This window comes from Trichoderma camerunense (genome assembly GCF_050948025.1).
Source record: "Trichoderma camerunense strain CBS 138272 chromosome Unknown V8C40scaffold_3, whole genome shotgun sequence".
In the NCBI taxonomy this organism is placed as follows: Eukaryota; Fungi; Ascomycota; class Sordariomycetes; order Hypocreales; family Hypocreaceae; genus Trichoderma; species Trichoderma camerunense.
In genome coordinates, this window is record NW_028145367.1 from 33,786 (window position 1) to 56,461 (window position 22,676).

General features: G+C 50.7%; 10 protein-coding genes across 10 annotated transcripts; 7 read left to right on the forward strand and 3 right to left on the reverse strand.

Moving 5' to 3' along the window:
- The first annotated feature begins 739 nt into the window (after positions 1-739).
- V8C40DRAFT_134231 (uncharacterized protein) lies at positions 740-1,206 on the forward strand. Its single transcript, XM_083211096.1, has one exon. The coding sequence runs from the start codon at positions 791-793 to the stop codon at positions 1,088-1,090; it is 300 nt and encodes a 99-aa protein (XP_083076648.1). The 5' UTR covers positions 740-790; the 3' UTR covers positions 1,091-1,206.
- V8C40DRAFT_234592 (uncharacterized protein) lies at positions 832-2,244 on the forward strand. Its single transcript, XM_083213664.1, has one exon. It carries the CDS (start codon positions 1,322-1,324, stop codon positions 1,907-1,909), a length of 588 nt encoding a protein of 195 aa, XP_083076649.1. The 5' UTR covers positions 832-1,321; the 3' UTR covers positions 1,910-2,244.
- Positions 2,245-5,221: 2,977 nt separating this feature from the next.
- V8C40DRAFT_234594 (amino acid/polyamine transporter I) lies at positions 5,222-7,244 on the forward strand. The gene is made up of 3 exons (XM_083213665.1): positions 5,222-5,529; positions 5,597-6,689; positions 6,757-7,244. The coding sequence occupies exons 1-3, from the start codon at positions 5,427-5,429 to the stop codon at positions 7,133-7,135; spliced, it is 1,575 nt and encodes a 524-aa protein (XP_083076650.1). The 5' UTR covers positions 5,222-5,426; the 3' UTR covers positions 7,136-7,244.
- Positions 7,245-7,828: 584 nt separating this feature from the next.
- V8C40DRAFT_272811 (uncharacterized protein) lies at positions 7,829-9,791 on the reverse strand (the record flags this gene model as incomplete). Its single annotated transcript, XM_083220398.1, has 5 exons — positions 7,829-7,945; positions 8,026-8,112; positions 8,184-8,213; positions 8,391-9,504; positions 9,556-9,791. The coding sequence occupies 5 exons, from the start codon at positions 9,789-9,791 to the stop codon at positions 7,829-7,831; spliced, it is 1,584 nt and encodes a 527-aa protein (XP_083076651.1).
- Positions 9,792-11,799: 2,008 nt separating this feature from the next.
- On the forward strand, positions 11,800-12,598 carry V8C40DRAFT_134253 (uncharacterized protein). Its single transcript, XM_083211097.1, has one exon. It carries the CDS (start codon positions 11,817-11,819, stop codon positions 12,441-12,443), a length of 627 nt encoding a protein of 208 aa, XP_083076652.1. The 5' UTR covers positions 11,800-11,816; the 3' UTR covers positions 12,444-12,598.
- V8C40DRAFT_234597 (major facilitator superfamily domain-containing protein) lies at positions 12,487-14,523 on the forward strand. The gene is made up of 3 exons (XM_083213666.1): positions 12,487-12,931; positions 13,014-13,301; positions 13,375-14,523. Exons 1-3 carry the CDS (start codon positions 12,754-12,756, stop codon positions 14,382-14,384), a joined length of 1,476 nt encoding a protein of 491 aa, XP_083076653.1. The 5' UTR covers positions 12,487-12,753; the 3' UTR covers positions 14,385-14,523.
- Positions 14,524-15,860: 1,337 nt separating this feature from the next.
- On the reverse strand, positions 15,861-17,095 carry V8C40DRAFT_272813 (uncharacterized protein; the record flags this gene model as incomplete). The annotated part of the gene is made up of 2 exons (XM_083220399.1): positions 15,861-15,941; positions 15,974-17,095. 2 exons carry the CDS (start codon positions 17,093-17,095, stop codon positions 15,861-15,863), a joined length of 1,203 nt encoding a protein of 400 aa, XP_083076654.1.
- A 1,171-nt stretch (positions 17,096-18,266) lies between these two features.
- V8C40DRAFT_284199 (major facilitator superfamily domain-containing protein) lies at positions 18,267-20,873 on the forward strand. The gene is made up of 7 exons (XM_083222120.1): positions 18,267-19,017; positions 19,080-19,125; positions 19,185-19,192; positions 19,256-19,390; positions 19,446-19,772; positions 19,852-19,943; positions 20,019-20,873. Exons 1-7 carry the CDS (start codon positions 18,379-18,381, stop codon positions 20,146-20,148), a joined length of 1,377 nt encoding a protein of 458 aa, XP_083076655.1. The 5' UTR covers positions 18,267-18,378; the 3' UTR covers positions 20,149-20,873.
- On the forward strand, positions 20,557-21,381 carry V8C40DRAFT_234604 (acyl-CoA N-acyltransferase). The gene is made up of 2 exons (XM_083213667.1): positions 20,557-20,693; positions 20,775-21,381. Exons 1-2 carry the CDS (start codon positions 20,663-20,665, stop codon positions 21,284-21,286), a joined length of 543 nt encoding a protein of 180 aa, XP_083076656.1. The 5' UTR covers positions 20,557-20,662; the 3' UTR covers positions 21,287-21,381.
- On the reverse strand, positions 21,313-22,579 carry V8C40DRAFT_134284 (LYR motif-containing protein). Its single transcript, XM_083211098.1, has one exon. The coding sequence runs from the start codon at positions 22,474-22,476 to the stop codon at positions 21,340-21,342; it is 1,137 nt and encodes a 378-aa protein (XP_083076657.1). The 5' UTR covers positions 22,477-22,579; the 3' UTR covers positions 21,313-21,339.
- Positions 22,580-22,676: the final 97 nt, after the last annotated feature.

Consider the following 22,676-nt stretch of genomic DNA (forward strand, 5'->3'; position numbering starts at 1 on the left):
GATGGGTCCGGACCAGGATCAGCTGCTGGAGCCCAACGTTCTATCACGACGTGGCATACCTAGGTCCTTGGCAAGGATAGCTGAGCAACACCTTTGTGACTCTGAATAATATATCTTGCCACGCTGGCAAGGGAATTGAGGTTATTTTTAATCATCGTGTGGGTGTTGCGAGGTGCCGAGGGTGCTGTGATACAGGGAGGGAAGAAGAGAAGTTGAAGGATCTGAGTCAATGTAAATTGAGTTGTCTAGCAAAAATTCCCTTTGTTGTTATATGAAGACAGCACCTGATTGGCACTAAAAAGTCATCCGTACATAGGAAGGTACGGGTACATGTGGTACCTAGGTAGACATTCAGGTTGGTCAATGGGCAGTTGCAGGGTGCTTCACATGATCTTGATGTTGTTGTACATGGACTCTTTTACACAGTTGTTGAGACGGAAGAATTAAAACCGCTCTCACCGCATCTACTGGCTAGCTAGTAGCAGCTGTCAACCGGGGTCTGATGCTTTATTCTCAGCTGATATAGCAAAAGAAAAAGAAGAGGAGAAGAAGCATAAAAAAGGGCGATGCTACCTGCTCGATACCGTTCAAGTTACATTCATGCAAGCACAAAATACGAGGTTGTGGGTTGTCGATCACTGCAGCTAAGAGAGCCCACCTCGCTCTTTAGCGTCCGCGAGCCGCTAAATGGGCATGCGGCTACCGCTACAAGGCCGCTAAGGCACAGTGCAGAGCCCCCAATTAGTACTAAGGGCCCTTCTGTCGACGACCCTTCACTGCCCCCTTACAGATGCAGCTGCCGGCGAGACTAAACATCTTGTGGTCCGTGTTCTTGGTTTTCGCACTAGGTCAAGTACAGAGTACCTCCTGCAAAGATCATTGTTGCTCTGTAAATCTCGTACAAGATACCCGCCGTCATGACCTGACACCGACTTGCCGACGGCATCCAAACAAAGGTCTCGATCCGCCACGCCGATTCCTTTTTTTTTTTCTCCGCAAACGACGGGATACGAGATTCGTGCTACGTCATGAAGAATGGCTGGGCCCGTGTTCACTCTCCAGCCTCTTGTGCGTCACTCGTTGTACTTGAGCCTGCCGGACGTGATCGGAGCTTACCGTTACTCTGACTACGAGGATATTGTATAAGAGGAAGCGATGATCCCCGGTTTGAAGGGAAGGATATCAGACATCATAGAATCATCAGCATCAGCCGACAGTCTTGCAACTCCTACAACACAAACTCCCGTCGTCATTGCGTTGCCTCGATAGCAAATCCTCCCTTCAACATCACCGCAAACCACTATCACACAATCCCGTCACAATGCTGGGCCTCTTGTCTACATGTGCTCTCCTCCTCTCCAGCTCAGCTCTGGCTCTGCCCACTGTCCCTCGAGCCAACGCCAACTATCCTTACCCAGTGCCTCCCACAGCACCAGGATGCACAGACAAGTCGACGAACCTCACAGCATGGACCGTTGGCGACTTTGACTTCCACAGCTCATACACCTTCACAACGCCTGCCCACCAAAACTCCTGGGGCTACGTCAACTTCACTTTGACCAACCCGGCCGTCGACTACATTCCAGTCTGCAGTGCGGCGTCCAACCAGCTGTCTGACTTCTTCTATGGCACTTTCGTATACGAGTGCACTGTCCCCTCCACAGCCGGCAAGGCAACCTTTACCTATTCCCGTCCCAGCGGCCAGCTGCAGATCAACCAGACATGGAGCTGTGCCGACGAAGGCAGCCGGTTCACGGCCATTGGAGGCGTCAACCTCAATCTCACCTGCGATGACACGACATGGCAGAACCCGAACTGGACCGTCGGCCAGATTTACTCCACTCGCACGGTCACCTGTGGCAAGGTGACGCTTCCTGCGCCTATCGAAGAGATGAGTGCTGTCCTGTAGTACAGAAACAGCACCATACTACTTCCTGTGCAGAAGTTTAAGCCTGTTCGTCCCGTTGTTCGTTACGTGTAATAAGAGGGACGTATTAACGCGAATAATTAGGGGTTGATGCCCTTGGACACTGGACTGCGCGACTTGCTGCGATGGGTGTTTGTTCTTGTTGCGGTTATGACGTTCTTTTGATGATCAATGACATTCTTTATGATGATGAAAATGGATATTAGAAGGGTTCTTGGGTACCTTGGTAATGATTAATCCTCGCCTGTACTGTATCACACAGCATATATATATAATATTATTTGCCAAAGTTTTGAATTGCAACCCCCATCCTGAGTTGGCTATCCCGTATTCTGTCTCCCAGATCTAGTCGTGACTGATAATAGTAGATACGACTTGTCTTGGATGAGTGGTAGAGCAAATACTGCGTAGGTAGGTGTAAATGATTCTGTGCCCGCTCATGACCGTCTCGCCTTGGAGCATGGCGTAAAGAGGGGGAAGATAACATGAAGCCACGGAGTGCAGGATGATATAAGCATGTTGACAGAAGTCAGATAAGTCTAACATCCGCATCAGAGAGGACATACCCTAAAGAACCGAGAATGGATCATATAGCTTAGGAGGGAGATTTTACAAAGGCACAATCTCACTGAACTGTGTATATAAGGTGATAAGTTGAGAAAGAAGGGCTTCACATCTTATTGTAAACCTAGTCAGCTCTCCCCTTGCATCGTGGGAAGCCCCTGGAAACGTACAACGATTCTCTGCTGAGTTCTTTGGTGAACATCCTGAAGAGGACAAAGTCCTTGCTATATCGAGAAGTGGGTGGGTAAGTAAATTAAGGTGCCAGGTAGATGCATAAGGTAGATGCAGGTATGTAGGATTGCCTGACAATATGCCACGTTTTGCGAAGATCTACATGTAAAGTTTAAAGTTAACTCCTAGAGTAAATCCTTCAGTCCATCCGAGAAAAGCTATTGGCCAACAGAGCCTGGGTAGGTAAGCCTTCCTGCTTATGGAGTTTGGGTCGCAATGAAACAAAAACTCCATTTCGTAACGCTCAGCTTCCGGTGGCGGACCGATCATGGCGTCCCAGGGGCCCATCGGCCGCCGCCAGAAGTCAATGATAACGTCTGATGTCGTCAAGATCAAGCCACGGACTGGGAATATGACCATCTTGCCGTCTCGATATACATCCATGATTCTGCATACCCCTGCTTGCTACGGCACCTTTGCACCCGAACAATGGCGAATACCCCCGGGCTCGCCACTACATGCTGCCAAGGCAAAATTTTCCAACTCATATCGAGTTTGAACTCGCCAAACTGCTGGAGGTACATACATAGTGAGCCATGATTGTAAATCGTTTTAGCTATCTAGCTGAGTACATAGCGCCTCATAACGCCATCATAAACGATATGCAGGTACATGTTTTGCATCTCGTTGGCTAATCACTCCCCGAGTATCTTCAAACCTTGCTGCTGGTGAGTGATAGACCAGGATGATATGGCCCTGACACATGCGGCGCAATCCATATGCCACATGGTCTCGAGTCAATCTCTCGATAACCTGCTCATTTCTTTTCAGCTATCGTTAGATCTAACAAACGCAAGCAAGCCTCTCCATGAGGCAATGGGTCTAGAGCTTGGCAATCGGGCTTCATATCATCATCAAGCCTCTCAAAAGTGAATCACTCAACAGCTAGCTGGGCCAAGCTTTCTCACCCGCTAGACCCTCGAGTCATGCCACCGTATACAAGAACGAGGCATTATCCTCCTCGCTTGCAAAGGGCGTCATGACTGAACCATCCCCATGATCCCCATGGGCGGTGCGCGGCCCCCCCGTGGTTCATTAGTTTGACAAGACAAGCACTTTTCGTACTCGTTATATTGACAGCGATATCTATCACGTAAAGGAAACTCCATCACGGACTGCCAAACTAAGCCCTAACCAAGAGGCTAGACGCATCCCATCCACCTTTTAGTATCCATATTCCGCACCTGCGGCCCTTCTTTTTCCATTTGGGACCAGCCTCGCCAATGAGGAGCTGAGGTTGGCGCGGCGTGTGCTTTTGCCGCAAGCTGCGGGTAGTTCAGCTCTGCCGGACCGGTCTCTGTCTCTCTCCTGAGCGAGAGCCAGGGGGACCGGGAAGAGGTGAGCTTCTCTTGTGCTTCTAGCCTCTCCGGCTTTCTTCTTTTTTACTATGATTTTCTCTTAAGCTACTTCCTCAGCGCCACATAACGATATTCCTCCGTAGCGGCGGGTTTGTCCTCCCCCTTGTCCAACCAGAAGGGCGCGAACTATTACCTGTAAATAACCTGTTCAGAAGCCTAGAAGCCCATCCCCGGCACTGCTTTGAAGGAATCAGGCGGCCAAATTTGCAGCGCCGGCAGACGTGATTGGAAGAAGCTCCGATCGCGTCATCGGCCCACGCCGGGTCCGGGCGCGACAGAATCGGGAAAGGCCCCGATGTCGTGCTCGGTGGCGGGTCTCTCACTCTTTTTTTTTTCTTCACCTTTTCTTTTGTCTTTTTTTCGAGAAGGATTCCAGGGCTTATTCTTTGGCTTTAGCTGTTGCTTTTTTCTGTATTGGAGTTAGTTTGGCATGTGAAGGGGTCATGGATAGCATCGGCTTCTGGTTTCGTTGGGTGATGTGTTGTTGGATGGCACCATTGTGTCTCATGTTGAGCTTCTTTCTTTTCGACTTACACGATGCTGTCTTGAATGTTAGCTAGCATAGGCATCCTTTTACGCACTGACTGATTTGTACCTGACTACACGTATCGTACTATAGAAAAGCAAACGAGTAAGTTATTTGAAGTATGCTCCATATTACTAGGTACTCTGGGTTCACGACTCATGGCCCGCTCTTTGGGACATCAGCTTATTTGCACACAATGAAAACTTCCAAGAAATACCTGTAAACGGAATCCCTACAAAGAACGAAATCCTTGTCCCCAGAAAGCCTCGAATTCAATATCCTCTCTCTTGGCGTGATACGGCCTGCGCCTCTTTACCAAGCCTAGGCAAAATCATCATCGCCAAGTCCATTCGCCGCCGTCCCCAATATCACACACACCTCGAATGCTACCCAAAAAGGGGGGGCCCTTGAAGCTCCTTTGCGTACGTTTAGCACCCGATGGCACCATGCGGGCCTGGCCCCGCTCAAGAACAAGCTTTTCTTCCTTCTTGCTACTCGTGCTTCTCTAGTTAGCAGCTGTTTCGTTCTGGTGTCTTTCTAGCCTTTGATCCAGTTTTTGCCTTTCCCGGGTTGTGTGTGTGACTCGATCCACCATTGTGTGTGTCTGGCTTGTCTCTTCGTATAAGTCTATAATAAGAACGGATCCCTTCGTCTTCTTCTCCTGCCTTTTTTATGATTCATCACTGCTTTTGGCCTTTTGTTATATAGGCTTTGCTTTATACATTTGCTTTAGTCTTTGGGTATACCTGAGAGACTGGGCTTGTCTGTTTTGTTGTTTCTCTGACGGCATTTTGCTGTTTTGTGTAAACCAGCAGAAACCATGTCGGGAATCAAGGGCTTCTTCTCGCCCAAGAGCGACGATGTCACCAAGTTGACTGGACAAGCTGGCAGCGACGCTGCTTCAGTGCAAAATGGAACTGAGAGTATGTCCAATCATTATCAAATACACAAATTGGACAATAACATGTACTAACGGCTCTTCCTCTTCAGCTCAGTTCGAACAGGCCCGTGAAGCCAAACGTCAAATCGGCATCCCCTCAGCCTCCATGCTCATCTTCAACCGTATTATCGGCACCGGTATCTTCGCAACCCCCGGCTCCATCCTCGCCCTGTCTGGCAGCACCGGTCTCTCCCTATTCTTGTGGGTCGCCGGCAGTATCATCGCATGGGCCGGCACGGCCGTCTACATGGAATTCGGCACCGGTCTCCCCAAGAACGGTGGCGAGAAGAACTACCTCGAATACGTCTACCGCAAGCCTCGCTTCCTCGTCACGGGCATGTACACCACCTATGTCATCCTCCTGGGTTGGGCAGCCGGTAACTCGGTCGTCTTTGGAGAATACATCCTCAATGCCGCCAGAGTCGAGGTTACGGATTGGAACCAGCGAGGAATTGCCGTGGCCTGTATCACGACGGCGTTTTTGATCCACGGAACAGCTCTGAAATGGGGTATTCGTCTCCAGAACATCCTCGGTGTTATCAAGATTTGCATTGTCATCATCGTCATCATCGCTCCGCTGGCCAATATCAAGAAAGTCAAGGAGATCAACTGCCTCCACAACGCCTTCGAGGGCACAACTGGAAGTGCCTACGGCGTAGTCACCTCTCTGTACAACATCATTTGGAGTTTCATTGGCTACAGCAACGCAAACTACGCCCTCAGCGAGACCAAGAACCCGGCCCGCACCCTCAAGGTCGCCGCTCCCTTGGCTGTCGGCAGCGTCACCATCCTGTACATGCTTGCCAACGTTTCTTACTTTGCTGGTGTGTCCAAGGCAGAGATTCTAGAGGCCAAGAGACTCGTTGCTGCCTCCCTCTTCCGTAACATGTTTGGCGAGCGCGCCGAGAGAGCTCTCTCCGTCTTTGTGGCTCTGTCTGCCTTTGGCAACGTATTGAGTGTCATCTTCTCCCAGGGCCGCCTCGTCCAGGAGCTTGGCAGAGAGGGTGTCTTGCCCTTCTCTCGCTTGTGGGCTAGCAACCGTCCTTTCAACGCTCCCCTGGCTGGTCTGTTTGAGCACTGGCTCATCACCATGATCACCATCCTCGCACCCCCCGCAGGTGATGCTTACAACTTTGTTCTCAAGTAAGTACAATACCACGTCTACACACTGAAAATAAAACAAACGTATACTAACCTTGTGTTTCAACAGCCTCATCTCCTATCCCCTCGCCATCATCAACGTCTTCGTCGCCGGAGCCCTCATCCACCTCTACCGCAACCGCGCCGAATGGAACTGGAACCCCCCGATCAAGGCTACCTACCCAGTCGTCATCTTCTTCCTGCTCAGCAACATTTATCTCGTCGTTGCGCCATTTGTGCCTCCCGAAGACGGCCAGAATGTCTATGAACACCTGCCTTACTGGATCCACTGTGTCGTCGGCTTCGGCGTCCTTTTCCTCGGCGCCGTCTACTGGTTGCTTTGGACCAAGGTCATGCCCTGGATCGGCAACTATGAGCTCGTGGAAGAAATCACCGTGGATCCCATTGACGGATGGGAGAGATCTAGCTTCACTACTAAGAAGAAGTAAAGGGGAGGGTCATGTGTATAAAAGGAGGACAGTGTTGGTAATGAGGTTGTGTTGAAAGCGTTTGGATACCCCAATAGATCAAAATAATGTTAATGAATTTTATCTACTCCCGAATTCCTACAGGAAAGCCATCTAAATGAAATGTGCAAGTAAACTATGTTTTTTGAGTAAAAGAAATCGCGTTGCTATTGATGCAGATGTAAAAGTCTGGAAGGGTACCGCCTCTGTGAAGTGGCGCTCATGTCCCAGCTTGTAGAGATCTATCCAAAGTCATGTATTCCTGGTCCAACTCATCCTGTAACCCTAGAAAAGACACAGTCTGAGAGGCTATCTGGAAAAGAAACCCCGAAATATTGCAGCCTGAAAACCAATCTGAGAATCGCAACCTGAAAAGAATAAATGGATACCTCCGGCAGTCCAGAACAAAGGAAAAGGAAAAGATGATAACGTAAATAAAAGGATAATATCCGACCGCATGTATAGGATGAAAACAATATCATCCAGTAGTATTCGTCTATATGTCCATTGTGATTAGGTGAAAGGGGAAGAGGGAAAAAATGGAGAGAAAGAGATAGCGAAAAGGAGGTTTCATGTCCACAAGCCTCCTCTTTCCGCCCCTTGAGTAGAATGAAGGGAATGAATAACTCGATGACGTTGTTTTACAGTCTGCTTTCATCGAGGTTTTGGGGTCGATTATTTCTGTGACTGTTTCGGTGCCGGTTTTTGGCGGGTGGCAGTTCGTGAGCCCTGGGTGATTTGGCGTAGTTTGCGGTTCTTGTTCATATTTACTTTCATGTTGTTGCCCTTGTGCTATTTCCCCATGAATCCATTAGCATTTTGGTCTGGTAAAAGAGAAGAATAAAGGGGTAGTGTAGAGCCAAGAAACTTACGCCTAGTTCCCCCTGGGGGTTGTTGGCGATGCGGAGTTTCCAGCCGTCGCCTGCGGAGAGGAGAGATTTGACGAGTTGTTTTGATTTCTGTGCGAGCTGTTAGTACCTTTCTTCTAGAGTGTTCTTTGCAAACGGGGTCTTGGGTATAAACGACTTACCCTCAGAACATAACACATTGCCTCTACGCGCTGCGCAAACGAATCGTAAGCCTCCTAAGCTCCGTCGGCGCCGCACCAGTGCGGTATCTGGGTGATTCCCTGCTGGGACTGGACGGCAGCCTCCTGAAATTTGCAAACGAAGAGTCAGCGTGCTTTCCGCTTCTCACGGGACTGGGGCGTTCGTGAAACGGTTTAAGGGTTACTTACAATGAGGTCCCAACAAAGCCATTCGATTGTCTGATCGCTGAGCAAGCGGCCCAGAATCTTCTTCTGCTGGTCTTGGAGGGGTGGGAGGATGGATTCGAGCTCCTCCTGGCTGGGCCGCATATCGTCGAGCGAAATGTCTGTGCCTGCGTCATCACTTCCGGCCTGTTTACGACGCATGCTGTCCATGATTCGGTTGCGCTCCTCCGTCTTAAGAGCTTGCGGCCACTCTCTAAAATGCGACCAGTCATTGATGGCGTCAAACAGATTCCTGATGTAGATCATCTTGTCATCATCGTTGGTGGGAAACGTATCATCAGTGAAGGGAAAGCTACAGCTTTCTCTAGGCTTCCGGTACAGCTCGAGAAGCCTCTGTAGTTTCTTCCTGGCCACATCAACGCTGTGGAAATAGGCTTGATAAACGCCCGTGGGTTTCGACTCGCTGTCCTTGTGAATCTCAAAGTCTTCACTGTTGTCAACCTTTGTCGTCAGCTGGGGCTTGATGACGCGTTTCTTAGGGGCAACGGGGCTCTTTTCGAGGTCAGCTACCGAGATGTTGCGTTTGCGGGCTGATGATGGAAGAGAGGATGGAGGCGAAATGACAGAGAGGGGAGACGGCGGGTTTAGAGACTGGTCGAGTGGTTGCGGAATCATGGATGTCGGCATTGGCTCTCCAGTTTCACGGACTGGCATCGTTATCGAAGCTGTTCGTCCTGAGTCTAGTCTGCCAAACGGTCGAAAATAGACACCGCCGGGCGACACTTCAGACGCTGGCTGCTGAGTTGAACGATTCGACGCTTGGTTTCCCGCTATCAGGGGATGAAGAGCCACGTTCGGATCGCAGATGGAGTCTGGAGCGCCATCTACACCCCTAGGAGTATAATAGGCGATTCCGAACGGATCGCCATCGTCATCGAAGTTGGCCACGTCTGCACGAGGAGGAAACGGTCCCGACTCTGGCCAGGGCAACTGGGCTTCGTATTCGCTGCTGATGTTGTCGGCGCCGTACCCCATCAGATAGGCTGGCGCGCCTCCGTATTCGCTGTTGAGGAACAGACTGGGAGACGATTCTGAAGCAGCACACCAGGGGTTGTAGTGGACGTCTCTAGCCAACTCACTGTATCAAGTCAGCACTTAGCCTCTCAGGCTGCTAGGTTCAACTACCTACAAAGGAAATTGGTCCTCGTAGCACTCTTTGATGAGCGGAGATCGCTGAGTACAGATGAGGGATGTGCCGTCGTGGAAATGTCCAGGGCGATGCTCATACGAAGAGGCTGAAAACGCGCCGGTGTCGTGTTGACTGAGAGGAGCGACACTGGTCCCGTTCGTGACATTGTACGCCTCCACCATTCCCCTGTCGCCATCAGTGGAGGCCAGCTTGTAGTTGGCCTCTCGGGTCTCCATCACGGCTCAGGGGGAGATTTCAGGGAGAATAGTGTCGTCGTTGTCGTTGGTCCTATCTTAGCACGTTCGGCAGACACAGCAGAAATCAGGAGAGAAAAGTAGAATTCCAAAAAGAAAGGGAGAAGGTGCTCTAAATATCAGATTGAAGTGAGGGTGGAGATGGAAAGTAAGAGCTGAGATGGAAGATGGAGATGCAGCTGGCGACGGGCGACGGGAGCAGCGGCTGCAGAAACGCGAAGGCAGGCTGTCAGCTGAGGCTCTCGAGATGCCGCGTCTTCGTTTGTGCTGGCAGGTGAATCAAGCAGCTGCGGTCTGTTTATGAACTGGTAGATTGGAAGCGGGAAGTAAACCTGCATGGCCAGTTGAGGCATCAGTTGAAGACGCAAACACAAACCGTGCTCATGGGAGGCATCATCAAGATCAGCTGTCTCAGCACGGACAACAGCTGCCCACTCTGCTATCCGTTATCCATATCTTCTATCTGGGCCTCCAACTCTGTGAATTTTGCACATCTCTGATGCAGCTGTCACTGGGGAGCGACGGCTGTCAGCATCCGGCCATGGGAGAAGAAGGCGGCTGGCTGCATAATAGGGCTTCCATGGGATGCCGCCGTTGGGACGCTGTAACTTGCACGGAATGGAAGGCTATCAGCCCGTAGCCGTTTGAAGGAGAAAAGATGTTACTGCTTGTCTAGTTTCTACATTCGGCAGTTTCTTCCAATTTCCCTTCCCTTTGCCTCTCCTTCCGTTTTCTCTCTTCTCTCCTTCCCTCCTCCTTCCCTCCTCCTCCTTTCCCCTCCTCCTTTTTTTTTTTTCTCTCTGCCTCCGAGTTCTTCCACAGAGTCGGCTTCATTAAAGCCACCGATCAATCTCTCGTATTCATGGCGGTTCGTTTGCGGAATTCGAATCAGCGGAAGCTTTCCTTGCTTACCCCCCACGACGAGCTCGGCAATGAAGCCCCAATCACCGACCATTTGGGTTTGACAATGGCATCAACACTCAGTAATTGGGCAACTTGGGAATATGACTATCGAGTATGACTATCGAATACCACCACTATCTCTCGCCATCACGGCTTCGGTCGGTACTCCAAGTAACTGAAAGCCGCGGCTACCCTCCCACTCTGGCTTTGATTGCAAAGGTTTAGACGGTCAGCTTTGGCGTTTCATCTGGACCAGCCTTAGCTTCGGCCGGGATCTAAACATGGCAACGGAGATGGAGACATTGATAGATTGCCTAATCGAACTATTTGTCTACCGTGTGTGTCATTGGAGAAGCAGCTGAAGCTAGGAATCGACCCACCGCTTGCTTCCCACGGCAAACAGCAGATGACCGAGGTGTCGCTGAGCCGTGATCATCCAGCTCAACTCTGCAGATTGGCTGCTAACAAGCGCCACTCCCACGTGTCGAAAGGGCACCGCTGCAACCCTATGACCAGAGAGACGGTGTCTGGCTCTACAGTAGGCTGTACCTGCGTTCCATTCTTGGAAATCTTGGGAGTAATGGGCATGGTGGTATTCACAAGCTGTTTGACTCGTGGCATCCGGGGGTGGTGGAGATGCGGGGAGACGATTCTGGGGAAGCGAGAGTTGCACGTCCACTAACGACTCTCGCCCTCTTTGTGTTGTTTAAGTTTGAGCCAATCCTGATCCCACAAGGCGAATTGCAAGACGCATGAGTCGCCAGTCGACGTTTCCATATCACAGCAACAAAGAAGACGCCCCACCTCAACGCCCTCCAGGCAAACTGTTGGCGGATTTATTGATTTCTGATCGTGGCCAAAGACCACTAACTCCAGACTTGTGGATAAGACGGGGGGGCAAGTCCGGACCGCTCGAACGGCTTCTCCAATTCCCCAACCACGAGACGCTGCGGAGAGAGATTACATAGGCAATAGGGCCTAGGAGTAGGGGAGGAGGGATGGCTCAAACAAGAGCTAAGGAGGCTAGATTGGCTGCTAAAAGACGTCCGTCAGCACGCTGTTTGAAGCCCATTAAGACCAATCTGGGAGCGAAAACCCGGGGAAATGGGGCATGGAAGGACCATGGACTTATGGCTGAGGTTCCTTTTCGCGGCGGGGATGGCTTGGCGTGCAGAGCCAATGGCAGAAGATGCCTCGGGAAATTTACAAGCCGCTCACGACTTGTTTGGGCTTGGTGTTGTGCGCACGCAAGTCGTCGACATGGATATTCGATCCCTGCCAATAACGTCGACGGGCACGCACATTACAGTAGGCTGCTTCTCCTCAGCTCAGATCAGCTCCCTATCAGAATCCCCCAACGCATCCGACTTTCTCACGCCATCTCCACACAACAAAGACAGTCGGCAGTCGGTGAATCTGGGGCACCGTGACAGCAACGACGCTGAGCGTGGGGATCCCTGGTCAGAGACAAGGATGCGGAGGAAGAGCGGCTCCACAGGCGCCACGATCTGCCAGGATGCCTTACGCAGCTTGACTAATGTGGCCCGGATGGCGAAGACGGCAGCCAGCTGTAGCAAAGTCTTACAGCAGACTGGAGTTAGAGTCAGAGTCCGTGGACGCCGTGGGCGGTCCGAAATAGTCGGCTTGCTCCTCTTGGACGACGAGACGGCGGCCCACCCCGTCGCTCGCTTGTTGGACGAATGCCAGTGGCTGCGACTAAGAGGAGCCTAACCCTGTTGACTTGGATTTACGACAATGCGACAATATCCTGGGGAATTGGGAAGCACGAGCACACCAGCTGCCGAGTCCGAGTACAAATAGGGTCCGGCAGATCCCTCTTGTCTCTTGTGTTCCACTCGCTTGTTCCCTCGTCCTGCCAACGTCCAACATCGAAGCCTGTGCTTCCTCCTCCCTCCACTATTTCACGTGGGCTTTGCCCTTATTCTCAGAGTTCCAGCTGAGAAAAGAAGAAGAATTTCATTTGTTTTAGGAATAGGGAGACGCTCATCATTCAATTCGTCCTCCAACACAGACCGCAGCAATGGATGAAAAGCACAGCGGCTCGGGTCGCAACTCGACCGATGTCCGTGACACCGAAGTGCCATTTGCTGCCGACGAGGTTGTTTGCCCGCCGCACACAACTGAGCGGCGCCTGATGGCAAAGATCGACATGCGAGTCGTGCCGTTTCTCTGCATCATGTACCTGCTTGCATTCCTGGGTGAGTTGCATGTGCATATACACTCATGTTATGTCATGTCATGTCATACATATCATACTAAACATCTATCACCATTCACTAGATCGTGTCAACATTGCCAACGCAAAGCTGTTTGGCCTCGCTGGTGATTTGGATCTCGGCACTGGCGACAAGTACAACACGGCTCTGGTCATCTTCTTCGTGCCCTACTGCATCTTTGAGGTGCCCTCCAACATCCTGCTCAAGAAATTCAAGCCCCATGTCTGGCTGTCCATCAACATGTTCCTCTTTGGCTTTACCACCATGATGCAAGGCCTGGTCAAGAGCTACGGCGGCCTGCTCGCCACGCGCTTCTTCCTCGGCCTTTTCGAGACTGGCATGTTTCCAGGAGGTACGCTTCTCGCAATCATGCTTTTGGTGTCGCGTTGTGTGGTCGCGAGCTAACCAGTGTAACTTTTATTTAGCCTTCTACCTCATTGGCATGTGGTATAAGCGATCTGAGGCCCAACGACGTTACTCCTTCTTCTTCAACAGCACGACCCTCGCCGGTGCCTTTGGTGGTCTCCTTGCCGCCGCCATTGGCAAGATGGACGGCCTGCGTGGCTACCACGGCTGGCGCTGGATCTTCATCATCGAGGGTGGTCTCACCGTCTTCGTCAGCTTCTTCTTCTTCTTCCTTCTGCCAGACTTCCCTGAGGAAGCCAAATGGCTTACTGAGGACGAGCGCGTGTACGTCGCACAACGTCTCCGCGTCGACCAGGGCACCGGCTCTGGCCACGTGAAGAGAATGACGATCAAGGATATCCTGAACGTGTTCAAGGACTGGAAGGTCATCGCCGGTGGCTTCATGTACTTTGGCCTCATTGTCCCCGCCTACGGCTATGCCTACTTTGCTCCCACGATCATCTCGACCTTCCACTACAACCCCATTGAAACTCAGCTGCGCAGCGTCCCACCGTGGGCCGTCGCTTTCGGCTTCTCTCTTCTCATTGCTACTCTGTCCGATAGATTGCGCCACCGATTTGCGTTTGCCATTGTCAGCATGTTTATTGCCATTGCTGGCTTTGCCATTCTCCTTGCAGAGCACAGTAACAAGAATGTCCAGTACGGCGCGCTATTCCTCATCACGTCTGGCGCATACACTGCCATGCCCATCGTCGTTTGTTGGTTCAACATGAACCTGGGAAGCCATACTCGCCGTGCCGTAGGCAGCGCATGGCAGGTCGGCTACGGTAACCTGGGCGGCATCATTGCTGTCTTCATCTTCTTGACCAAGGATGCGCCCAAGTTCACTACGGGTTACAGCGTGTGCCTTGCGTTTACAGTCATCTCCATGATTGCCTCAACCATTTACGGAATTGGCTGCTTGATGGCCAATAAGCAGAGGGACAACATGACTGAAGTCCCCGACCTTACGGAGGAAGAGAGGACAGAGCTAGGCGACTTGAACCCCGAATATCGGTACCTGCTGTAATTTTTTTGGTTTTTCATTACCTATGTTATGAGTCATGAAGGGGGACCACGTTCAGAGTCTATGATTGTAATTTAATGACTAGTTGGAAATATTCAAACAGGATTGGATAATAGTTCCGAATCCATTTCTTGGCCTTCCATGCCTTTACTCGTGCATTTACTACATTTACGGAGCAACAATTGTCTGATCGCCGAGCCGGACCTGCGCAAATCCTTGCCCCGCTACGGAGCCCTCCGAAGACGGATCTAGGCCTAGCCAAAGTGAAGAATAGGCTCTAACTAGTTGTGAGCTGAGGGCATGGGATGCCAAGGTCGGGATTCAAATGCCGGCATAGCCCAGAGAGTCTTCGGGTAATCTTTTATTCCATCCTTCAAGACTCTCTCTTCAGTATCCGAGCATGTTTTTGCGAAAAGAAAAAAATCAATAGTTTCTGGAAACTGGAAATAAAGAAGGAAACTTCCCGGACCGTGGCGTTCTTTTTTGCGCCACAACTGGGTCCAAGGTTTTGTTCTAAGCTTCTTGGTTCCATGTTTATCTCTTTGTGCTTGAGTCAGGTCTCCCGTGTGCGGAGAAAATATGGGGTGGCTGGCTGGTGGCCTATTTTTTGTTCTCTCTGGGGGGAGAGCCTAGGCCTCGGTTTCGCTGATTTTACCTTTCTTGTTCGGTGGAGACTGGGCCGAAGACTGGAGCTCATGACTCTCTTCTTTTGGGCTGGAGGAAGGATGAGGCATCATGAAGCCTGATGGGGATAGGCGTTTTATTTTCTCTATTATTTAATGTTTTTGGTATGGATGAAGGGATGTGAATTGTTTGATTTAGACTACATAGTTGACTTTGTAGATAGAGACCGGAGAAACAGTAATACTTTTTTCTGTCACTTGTAAGTCGCAATAGAACCTTGATTTACGTGCATGAAAAAATAAGCCTCTAGCTGCACCCCTATTTCGCGAAAAGGAAAGAATCAGCAATGCATCCTCCGTATTTAGATACCATCCATAAAAAGCAAACGAAAAAATCCCTGTCCATGTGAAAATAGCATCATAATACGAGTACCAATGACCCGAGTGTTACTGTTATTCCGGCCTTACATCTCTCGGGCGAGATTGGTTGTGTAACATCGGTGTACCTGGCGACTATTCCTTGGGCTGACTTAGTCCACTTCTGCTGCTACGATGACATGCAAGTAGCCAGCTGAAAAAATGTTGAATGATAAGGAGACGAATCATCTTTTAGGGAAAACAAAGGGCTGCTGATTTGGCGTGTGGTGGTGGTTACACGCATGGAGACTTATGCCCGCGCGAAACTTTCCGAACATGTCCAAGTTGAGGATTTGATACCGTTTCGAAAGACAAGAAACTGGCATCGTTAGAGGCAAGGATGGCTCTTCACTTTCGATCCTGCACTGCAAGATAGCCCACCCAGAACTGCTCGCTGCTTCGCGCATGCCAGTTGACTGCCGCAAAGTCGTTGAGGACTCTAAGTAGCGTCTTCCACGCATCCCCAGGGCCAGCCGTCGTCCGCACCGTCTCCTAGAGCATGGCAACGACGAGCTTGAACCTCTCGGTTGGTAGAAATGCCACCTTGCACACCGTCAGTACAAGGCGAACCCAGTTGTCTACGAAACCCTGGTTGAAAGCAGCCTGCGCATGACGGAATTCGAGCATATGCGAGACGCTATCGTCTTCATGCTTGTGAGTGTTGATTTTCAAGGCTGTGGGACGAGTGTCTCGAGTCTTGGGATGACATGAGAGCATCTGGCTGACTTGATCGAGGTCGGTGGCCGTCCAGAGAAGCTTGATGGCCTTTTCGACGGCTCCTGTGCCCTTGAGGATGTTTGGGGGGAGATTGGCTTCTGCGAGGGGGCAAGCTGGAGAGTTTGTCGCATAGGCAAGGCCTGAAGCAGCGATGAGTTGGTTATGGATTTGGCGGCGGTGAGGCGAGCACAGGTGGAAGAGCAGATTGTTTTCGAGAACGACGACGAGCGTGGCGACACGTTGAACCTGGAGAGCTGTCAGATCCTGTTTCTGTCCTTGTCCCTGATTTACAAGTAGCCCCTGAGCGACTCCCTGAGTGAGAGATGGAACAACAGCCGGGCTGACGTGGATGTGCAGACCGCAGCCATCGTTGATATGCACTCTCGCTGAATGCGCTGTCCAGATGGTGTAAACGGCCGTGTTGAGCCCCGGAAACAGATTGTTGGCCTCTGATTCTCGCAGGATCGGGCTGGTGAGCGCGGTGGGATGCCAGGTCTCGTGTTGACCATGACCACTGATGTTTCTATCGGGATTGATCAGCCAGTATCTCAGGAGAGGGTTGTCTTTGGCGCCGGCCTTGATCCAGGGGATGGACGATTGGGGGCTCATGATGAACATGTTGCCGTTGTGTTTGGTCTTGATGATACTTCCCCTGGGTGCCTGGGCGAGGAGCTGACTTTCAGTCATTTGGCCGTCTGTGTCTTGGTCATTGTCATTGTCATTGCTTTGGTCTTTGGCTTCGGGGTAATTCTCTTCCTTGTTTTTCTTCTCTTCTAGGAGAAACGCAGCTTGGAGTCCGGCATTTTGGAGCGCAGAGGCAAAGTAGTGGAAGCTGCGGTCGCGATCAGGCACAGTCTCCGAGACCGGCGGGGTGAGAAACTCGAGTTCGACGACGAATTGAATACTCGTGACGAGCGAAAGTCTTTCCTGAGGCTTGGGAGCGGAAAAGATGCGCATCGTTTGGAGGCTGCCTGGTTGAATTGATTGGAAAGGGGGGAATGTCTTTTGGGTTATCTGGTACGAGGTGGTTGGAACAAAAGAGTTGAGGATTCAGGCGATTTGACGACGAAAAAGACGATCTTGCTTCTTCTAGACGTTGAGGTGGAACAGATGAAGAACAGGTAGGAATAAGTTGGCTATCTGGGATGATGTTGAAACCTTGATCTTCCCTAGCAATGGGGGGTGAATGGAAACTGATCGTGCAGTGTCGAAACAAAAACTTGCTCAACTTTGATCCGATGATTCACGGCTAGAGCAAACAGACGGACAAACAGAAACGCCGCACAATAAGCAAAAAAGGGGGACACTACAGACAGAATCAACTGGACTGATGGATATAGTCGAAGGCACCTATACATTGTGTATCAAGTATGATCGTATCAATGGTATCTTGGAAAGGGCTTGTTACAAGGTTTCTATTCGTTTTCAAGTAATCATCCTATCCTAGTAGTAAGCAGGAAAGCTTCTGCTAATCGACGGGAGGCCGTTCGCTAAACAACGAAGTGCTCGATACAGTCTCATAAATTACAATACCGCAACTAGATTATTCAACTCCTAGCAAGGGATACCAAGTCAATCCTTATCCTTGAATCAAGCGGTACAACAAATCCCCATTTGTTTGCTCAAAAGCTATTAATTCATCCGCATAAAGTCTCGTGATGAAGTTTCGTCATCTCAAACATTCCCCCGTCACAAACATCTTCATCAACAACCAATCCATCACCATCAGCATCATCCCAAATCCTCGCAATTACGAAAAGAACCAATCAGTAATTCCCCGACAAACATTCAATTTCCCCGTCTCATCACACCATCAGCCATATGTTTCGTAACACTTTCGTAATAAGCTTCCCGACGCCCGTTGCTCACCGAGCATGTCTAGCAAGTATAATGCAAATCTTAACTACTGCAAGCCAAAAGGCATCAACATCCTGTCGGGGAGTGTCGGCAATCCAGGTCACACGCAGGGCAGGCTTATTCACCGATGGCGGAGAATCGGGGAGCTGCCGAATCTAGTGTACAAGTGCTAGGTTTGGGTAATACGCGGATAAATTGCACGCCGACCAGCTTGGACTTTAAAATGAGCTGCGGTGTCTCGTGGTTTATATAAGTCAGTTTCACTTGGGCTTTGTTAATTATAGTGGATAATTTTGTCGAAAGAAAGAGAGTGTGGTTGAAAACATCAGTATACAAACTGTGGGCATATATATATGTACTGACTTACCACACACCCACTCGCCATGTCCAAGACGGAACTCGTCACAGCAGAGACAGAGACCATCCTCCTCCAGCACATCTCCCCACCAGCCCCCATAGCTTCCATCCCGCGTCGATCTTCTGGTCCGGATCTCCCAGCTCCGTTCCCCGAACATTCGGTCCATGATGCCGAATCAGCCTTACCACCTGAAAGTGCCGTCTCCACGGCCCAGAGATGGAACGATCCACCCAGGAACAAGTACCGTGTGCTGTCGTGCTTCTTTGCCTTTCTCGTCTACGGCATGAATGACGGCGCGCCGGGTGCCATGGTGCCGCTCTTTGAAAAATACTATCACCTGCCTCACTCAATCGTCTCCCTCATGTTCCTCAGCCCCATGGTGGGCTGTGTGCTTGCCTCCTTCACCTCCAACCGTCTCCACGCTATAGCTGGAAGACGTGGTGTCGCACTGACGGCAACTGGTGCCTATGTCCTGGCGTATCTGGGCATCTCGCAGCATCCTCCCTTTCCAGTTGTAGTCTGTCTCCTTGTATTGACGGGATTTGGGAGCGGCTTGATGAATGGAAGCTGGAATAGCTGGTTTGGAGGCCTGGTTCAAGGCAGCACGCTGCTGGGATTCCTGCATGGGTTTTGGGGCGCGGGTGCGACACTGTCTCCAATTCTGGTATGTTGCGCACACTTCTCTCGAATGTTGTGAGTTGGTTGTATTCATGCGGGTTATTTCAGATTTCCAGAATTGCGACCAAAGTGGAAAATTGGTGGATCTTTTACTGTAAGCGATATCCCAAGTCAACGTCGTCCTTGTTGCTGCATCAAGCTAACACAATCTAGGTCTAATGGTGAGTTGAATCGCTCTGTTTCGTCTAGAAGAACTGTCAGCTCACATGCTCTCATCTATTTAGATGAGCTTGGCTTGTCTTGCCTGTATAGCCGTAACAACCTCATTTTGGGATGATACTGGGTCGGGATTCCGTCGACAGAACGCGACCCCGTCGCCCAATGCACAAGCAGGGACTCTCAAAGTCTTGAAAAATCGGGTACTATCTCACTGTGGTTGTAGAATCAGGTTGATGTAAAACTGACACCGACTAGGTGACTTTGACGTTCTCTCTCTTCATGGTTCTCTATGTAGGATCTGAAGTCACTATTGGAGGTTGGCTTCTGACCTTTATGATGAACGTCCGCAACGGCTCGCCCACGGCCTCCTCTCTGGCTACTTCGGGCTTCTGGATTGGTCTCACGGCTGGCCGCTTCGGACTGGGCTGGATCACCGGATATGTGGGAGAAAAGGTCATGGTGACGATATACCTGCTCAGTGCAATCGGACTGGAGCTTGGGGTTTGGTTCGGCAAGGAGTTTGCAGTCAGCGCCGTCATGGCTGCGCTTGTTGGAGTGTCAATCGGAATGCTTATGCCCTCAGTGAGTTGCCTGACTCGTGCTCCAGACACGTTGAGATTGTTTTGACTCGAGGAAAGAGAATTAACAACATCATGTTCAGGGAATCCGTGTCATGACCAAGCTTTTGCCGCCAGAAAAGCACCTTGTCTCCGTTGGTTTTGCGACAGCGTTTGCCGTGTCTGGATCTGCCGTGTGCGTTTTCCCAGTCTTATTCCGTACATCTTCACGGGCGTCAGACTTGTGGCTAACAGACTTTTCATTATACAGCTTTCCCTTTGCTGTCGGTGCGCTTGCTGAGGCGTATGGCGTAGAGGTGCTTCAACCCGTCGCCCTGGCGTTGTTTGGATCGCAGCTGGTGCTATGGCTGTTCATCTCGAGAGGGAAGTTCAAGGTCTAGATGACCAGATCCATCGGACCGTCGCTACTGAAGGCTGAAACAGCACTCATAGCATATCGTATAAGTGCCGATGCTCCTTGCGGAACTCTGCAGCCCCTTGACAAGTTGACAAGCCACTGCATGGCACGTCGGCATTGGCTTTGGATGGATCGGAGATGGACTTTAGAGACGCCGCCCAAAGGCCGCCCAGATTTGGTGGTGGATCAGGTAAGCCCACCAGAAGGGCGATTTTGACGACAGCAAAGGCGCATCAGAATGGAGGCCAATGGAGGCCAGCAGAGAATCGGCGGCCGCTGACTCGCTGCTATTTGCGGCGACCCCGCCATGCGCCCCTCCTTTGAATTCCGAGATGGGCAAAATGATTTTGCATTTGTCTGACCCCACTGCGGTTCTCCAACTTTACTTAAGAGCCGCCGTTCGCTTTTGTAGATGTAGTTTAAAGTTCTTCAAGTCCGCAATCATCTGTATCTTTAGTTGGTTTGAATTTTTGAGAATATATATAAACCCAAGCAAAATGGCAACTGTTCGACACGCATACCGCGAGGGTAGGCTCACTCCCTCTTGTGCAATTGGCAACGTAAGAGGCATGATGAGAATGATCTGCTAACATGAATGCGCATTCGCAGATGTACCCACAATCCTGAAATTCATCCAGGATCTTGCCGACTATGAGAATGAATCCGATGCTGTCAAGGCGACTGTCGAGACTCTGGAGAACACAATTGCCTTTGCGCCATCGGGTGTTGTCAGCCCTCAGAACTCTCTACCCGTGACTGAGAACATCTCAGCAACTCGTCCTTCGCGCTGTTTCCTCATCTTCGACGAACAAGGCAAAGCCGCGGGAATGGCGCTCTATTTCTACAACTATAGTACATGGCGAGCCAAGTCTGGTATCTACCTGGAGGACCTTTACGTCGACCCCTCATACCGTGGCAAGGGATACGGCAAGAAGCTGCTGTCCGCGCTGGCCAAGGAGGTTGTCGCAATGGACGGCGGTCGACTGGAGTGGTCCGTGTTGAAGTGGAATGAGCCGAGCATCAAGTTCTATGAGCTCATCGGAGCCACGGCAATGAACGAGTGGGTGGGGATGCGTGTTGATGGACCGACGCTGAACAAGGTTGCCAACCTGACCGACTAAATACCGTATATATTCTGCATTTGAAAGCCGTAAATAAAAAAAAGTTCATGTCTTCACGATGATGGTGTCTTTTGCTGTTTACGGCCGTTCTCATCCACGCCTTCAAAGATGTCGAGTTGATGCTTGGCCGCGGGAGGGAGCCGTGACTGGATGCTACCCCACGTAAATGAGTATTTGAGTGTGTTGGGATCCTGTGTCATTGTTGGTGTAAGTTGCCATGCTCTAGTGTAGGCTCTCTGAAACCATCTCGTTGACAAGTTGCGGTCGCGATCTTTGACGCTATATGGACCGATGTCCTTTTGGCCAGTCCGCCGCTGTTGCTTTAGAGATCTTGGCTTTTCGACAATGGCCGTCGGCTTTGTAGCATAGTCTGTCCAGTTCCATTTTGTTTGTGCCGTCATGTCTTCTGTCGCCGCCAAAGAGTTTGCAAGTGGGCGCCTTTCTGGTATCTGCCACTCGCCCCTCTCCTGGCCTCCATTGCTTAGCTCCTTGAGCATCTCCCATTCACCCCTGCCCAAAGGAGGCATAATCTTGTCGGCATTTCGTCGCCACCAGTTGGCCCTTTTCGTCTGCTTCAGATTCTCTCCGGGTGGTTTCCCCCAAATTGTCTCTTTAGGAATGAATTGATCCGGATCAAGCGTCTTGACCGGAGTCCCAGGCCAGCTAGCTGTGCCCTTTGTGTCTCTTTGCTGCTGTCGCTGTGATTGCAGAATCCTCATAAGCTTCTGTTGGTCCCATTTCTCGAAGAATGCTTTTTTGACTTTGACAGTGGAATCCGTTGTGGCATGTGTCGTTGAGGAAGAAGCCTTGTTAGCTTCGCTGCTTCTTCTCGCTGAATCGAGAGCTTCTTCGAGGGCGCTTGAATCTTTGGGGCCTTGTGGAATCACAAACTGTGCCATTAGTTCTCGTCGCCTACTTCCTGACCTCCCAAATCCTTTGAATATCAGGTTCTCCATTGCTGCTTTTTCGCCGCTGTTGGCAGCTCGCAGCGTTCGCAGAGCTGTGTAGGCTCGGGACAGATGAGCCTTTGCACGCGTGTCATATTTGCGATGACGGTGGAAGCGATCTTGAATTGTAGACGCAATCTCAGCTCGAAAGGCTGGGGGGAGGTAAGAGCATTCTCGCAGTAGATGACGGTAGAGCTGAACAGGTGATGGTGACGTGGGAAGAGGATATGACGGGGCAGGCATACTGAACGGCAGAAGTCTAGGCTCTCATGAGCCAACCAAAGGGAACAGAATTATGCCTTAGGAAATTGAAGAATCCAGTGTGCTTTGTAGATGGCGGAGCAATGAACGAATGGAGCTTCTGATATGGCAGTATCTTATCGCAAGATTTAGCAAAGATTCGATCGTGATTGGTTAAACCCCGGCTGATTTTGAATTGGAGT

What these genes read in the sequence shown, in the direction of transcription:
- V8C40DRAFT_234592 (XM_083213664.1), top strand. Translation starts at nt 1,322, where the DNA reads ATGCTGGGCCTCTTGTCTACATGTGCTCTCCTCCTCTCCAGCTCAGCT.
- V8C40DRAFT_134284 (XM_083211098.1), bottom strand. Translation starts at nt 22,476, where the DNA reads ATGCCTGCCCCGTCATATCCTCTTCCCACGTCACCATCACCTGTTCAG.
- V8C40DRAFT_234594 (XM_083213665.1), top strand. Translation starts at nt 5,427, where the DNA reads ATGTCGGGAATCAAGGGCTTCTTCTCGCCCAAGAGCGACGATGTCACC. An exon ending in AGTGCAAAATGGAACTGAGA is followed by an intron (nt 5,530 to 5,596) that starts GTATGTCCAATC and finishes CTTCCTCTTCAG; the next exon opens with CTCAGTTCGAACAGGCCCGT. An exon ending in GCTTACAACTTTGTTCTCAA is followed by an intron (nt 6,690 to 6,756) that starts GTAAGTACAATA and finishes GTGTTTCAACAG; the next exon opens with CCTCATCTCCTATCCCCTCG.
- V8C40DRAFT_134231 (XM_083211096.1), top strand. Translation starts at nt 791, where the DNA reads ATGCAGCTGCCGGCGAGACTAAACATCTTGTGGTCCGTGTTCTTGGTT.
- V8C40DRAFT_134253 (XM_083211097.1), top strand. Translation starts at nt 11,817, where the DNA reads ATGGGGCATGGAAGGACCATGGACTTATGGCTGAGGTTCCTTTTCGCG.
- V8C40DRAFT_234597 (XM_083213666.1), top strand. Translation starts at nt 12,754, where the DNA reads ATGGATGAAAAGCACAGCGGCTCGGGTCGCAACTCGACCGATGTCCGT. An exon ending in GTACCTGCTTGCATTCCTGG is followed by an intron (nt 12,932 to 13,013) that starts GTGAGTTGCATG and finishes ACCATTCACTAG; the next exon opens with ATCGTGTCAACATTGCCAAC. An exon ending in GACTGGCATGTTTCCAGGAG is followed by an intron (nt 13,302 to 13,374) that starts GTACGCTTCTCG and finishes ACTTTTATTTAG; the next exon opens with CCTTCTACCTCATTGGCATG.
- V8C40DRAFT_234604 (XM_083213667.1), top strand. Translation starts at nt 20,663, where the DNA reads ATGGCAACTGTTCGACACGCATACCGCGAGG. An exon ending in TCGACACGCATACCGCGAGG is followed by an intron (nt 20,694 to 20,774) that starts GTAGGCTCACTC and finishes GCGCATTCGCAG; the next exon opens with ATGTACCCACAATCCTGAAA.
- V8C40DRAFT_284199 (XM_083222120.1), top strand. Translation starts at nt 18,379, where the DNA reads ATGTCCAAGACGGAACTCGTCACAGCAGAGACAGAGACCATCCTCCTC. An exon ending in TCAAAGTCTTGAAAAATCGG is followed by an intron (nt 19,391 to 19,445) that starts GTACTATCTCAC and finishes GACACCGACTAG; the next exon opens with GTGACTTTGACGTTCTCTCT. An exon ending in GCCGTGTCTGGATCTGCCGT is followed by an intron (nt 19,944 to 20,018) that starts GTGCGTTTTCCC and finishes TTCATTATACAG; the next exon opens with CTTTCCCTTTGCTGTCGGTG.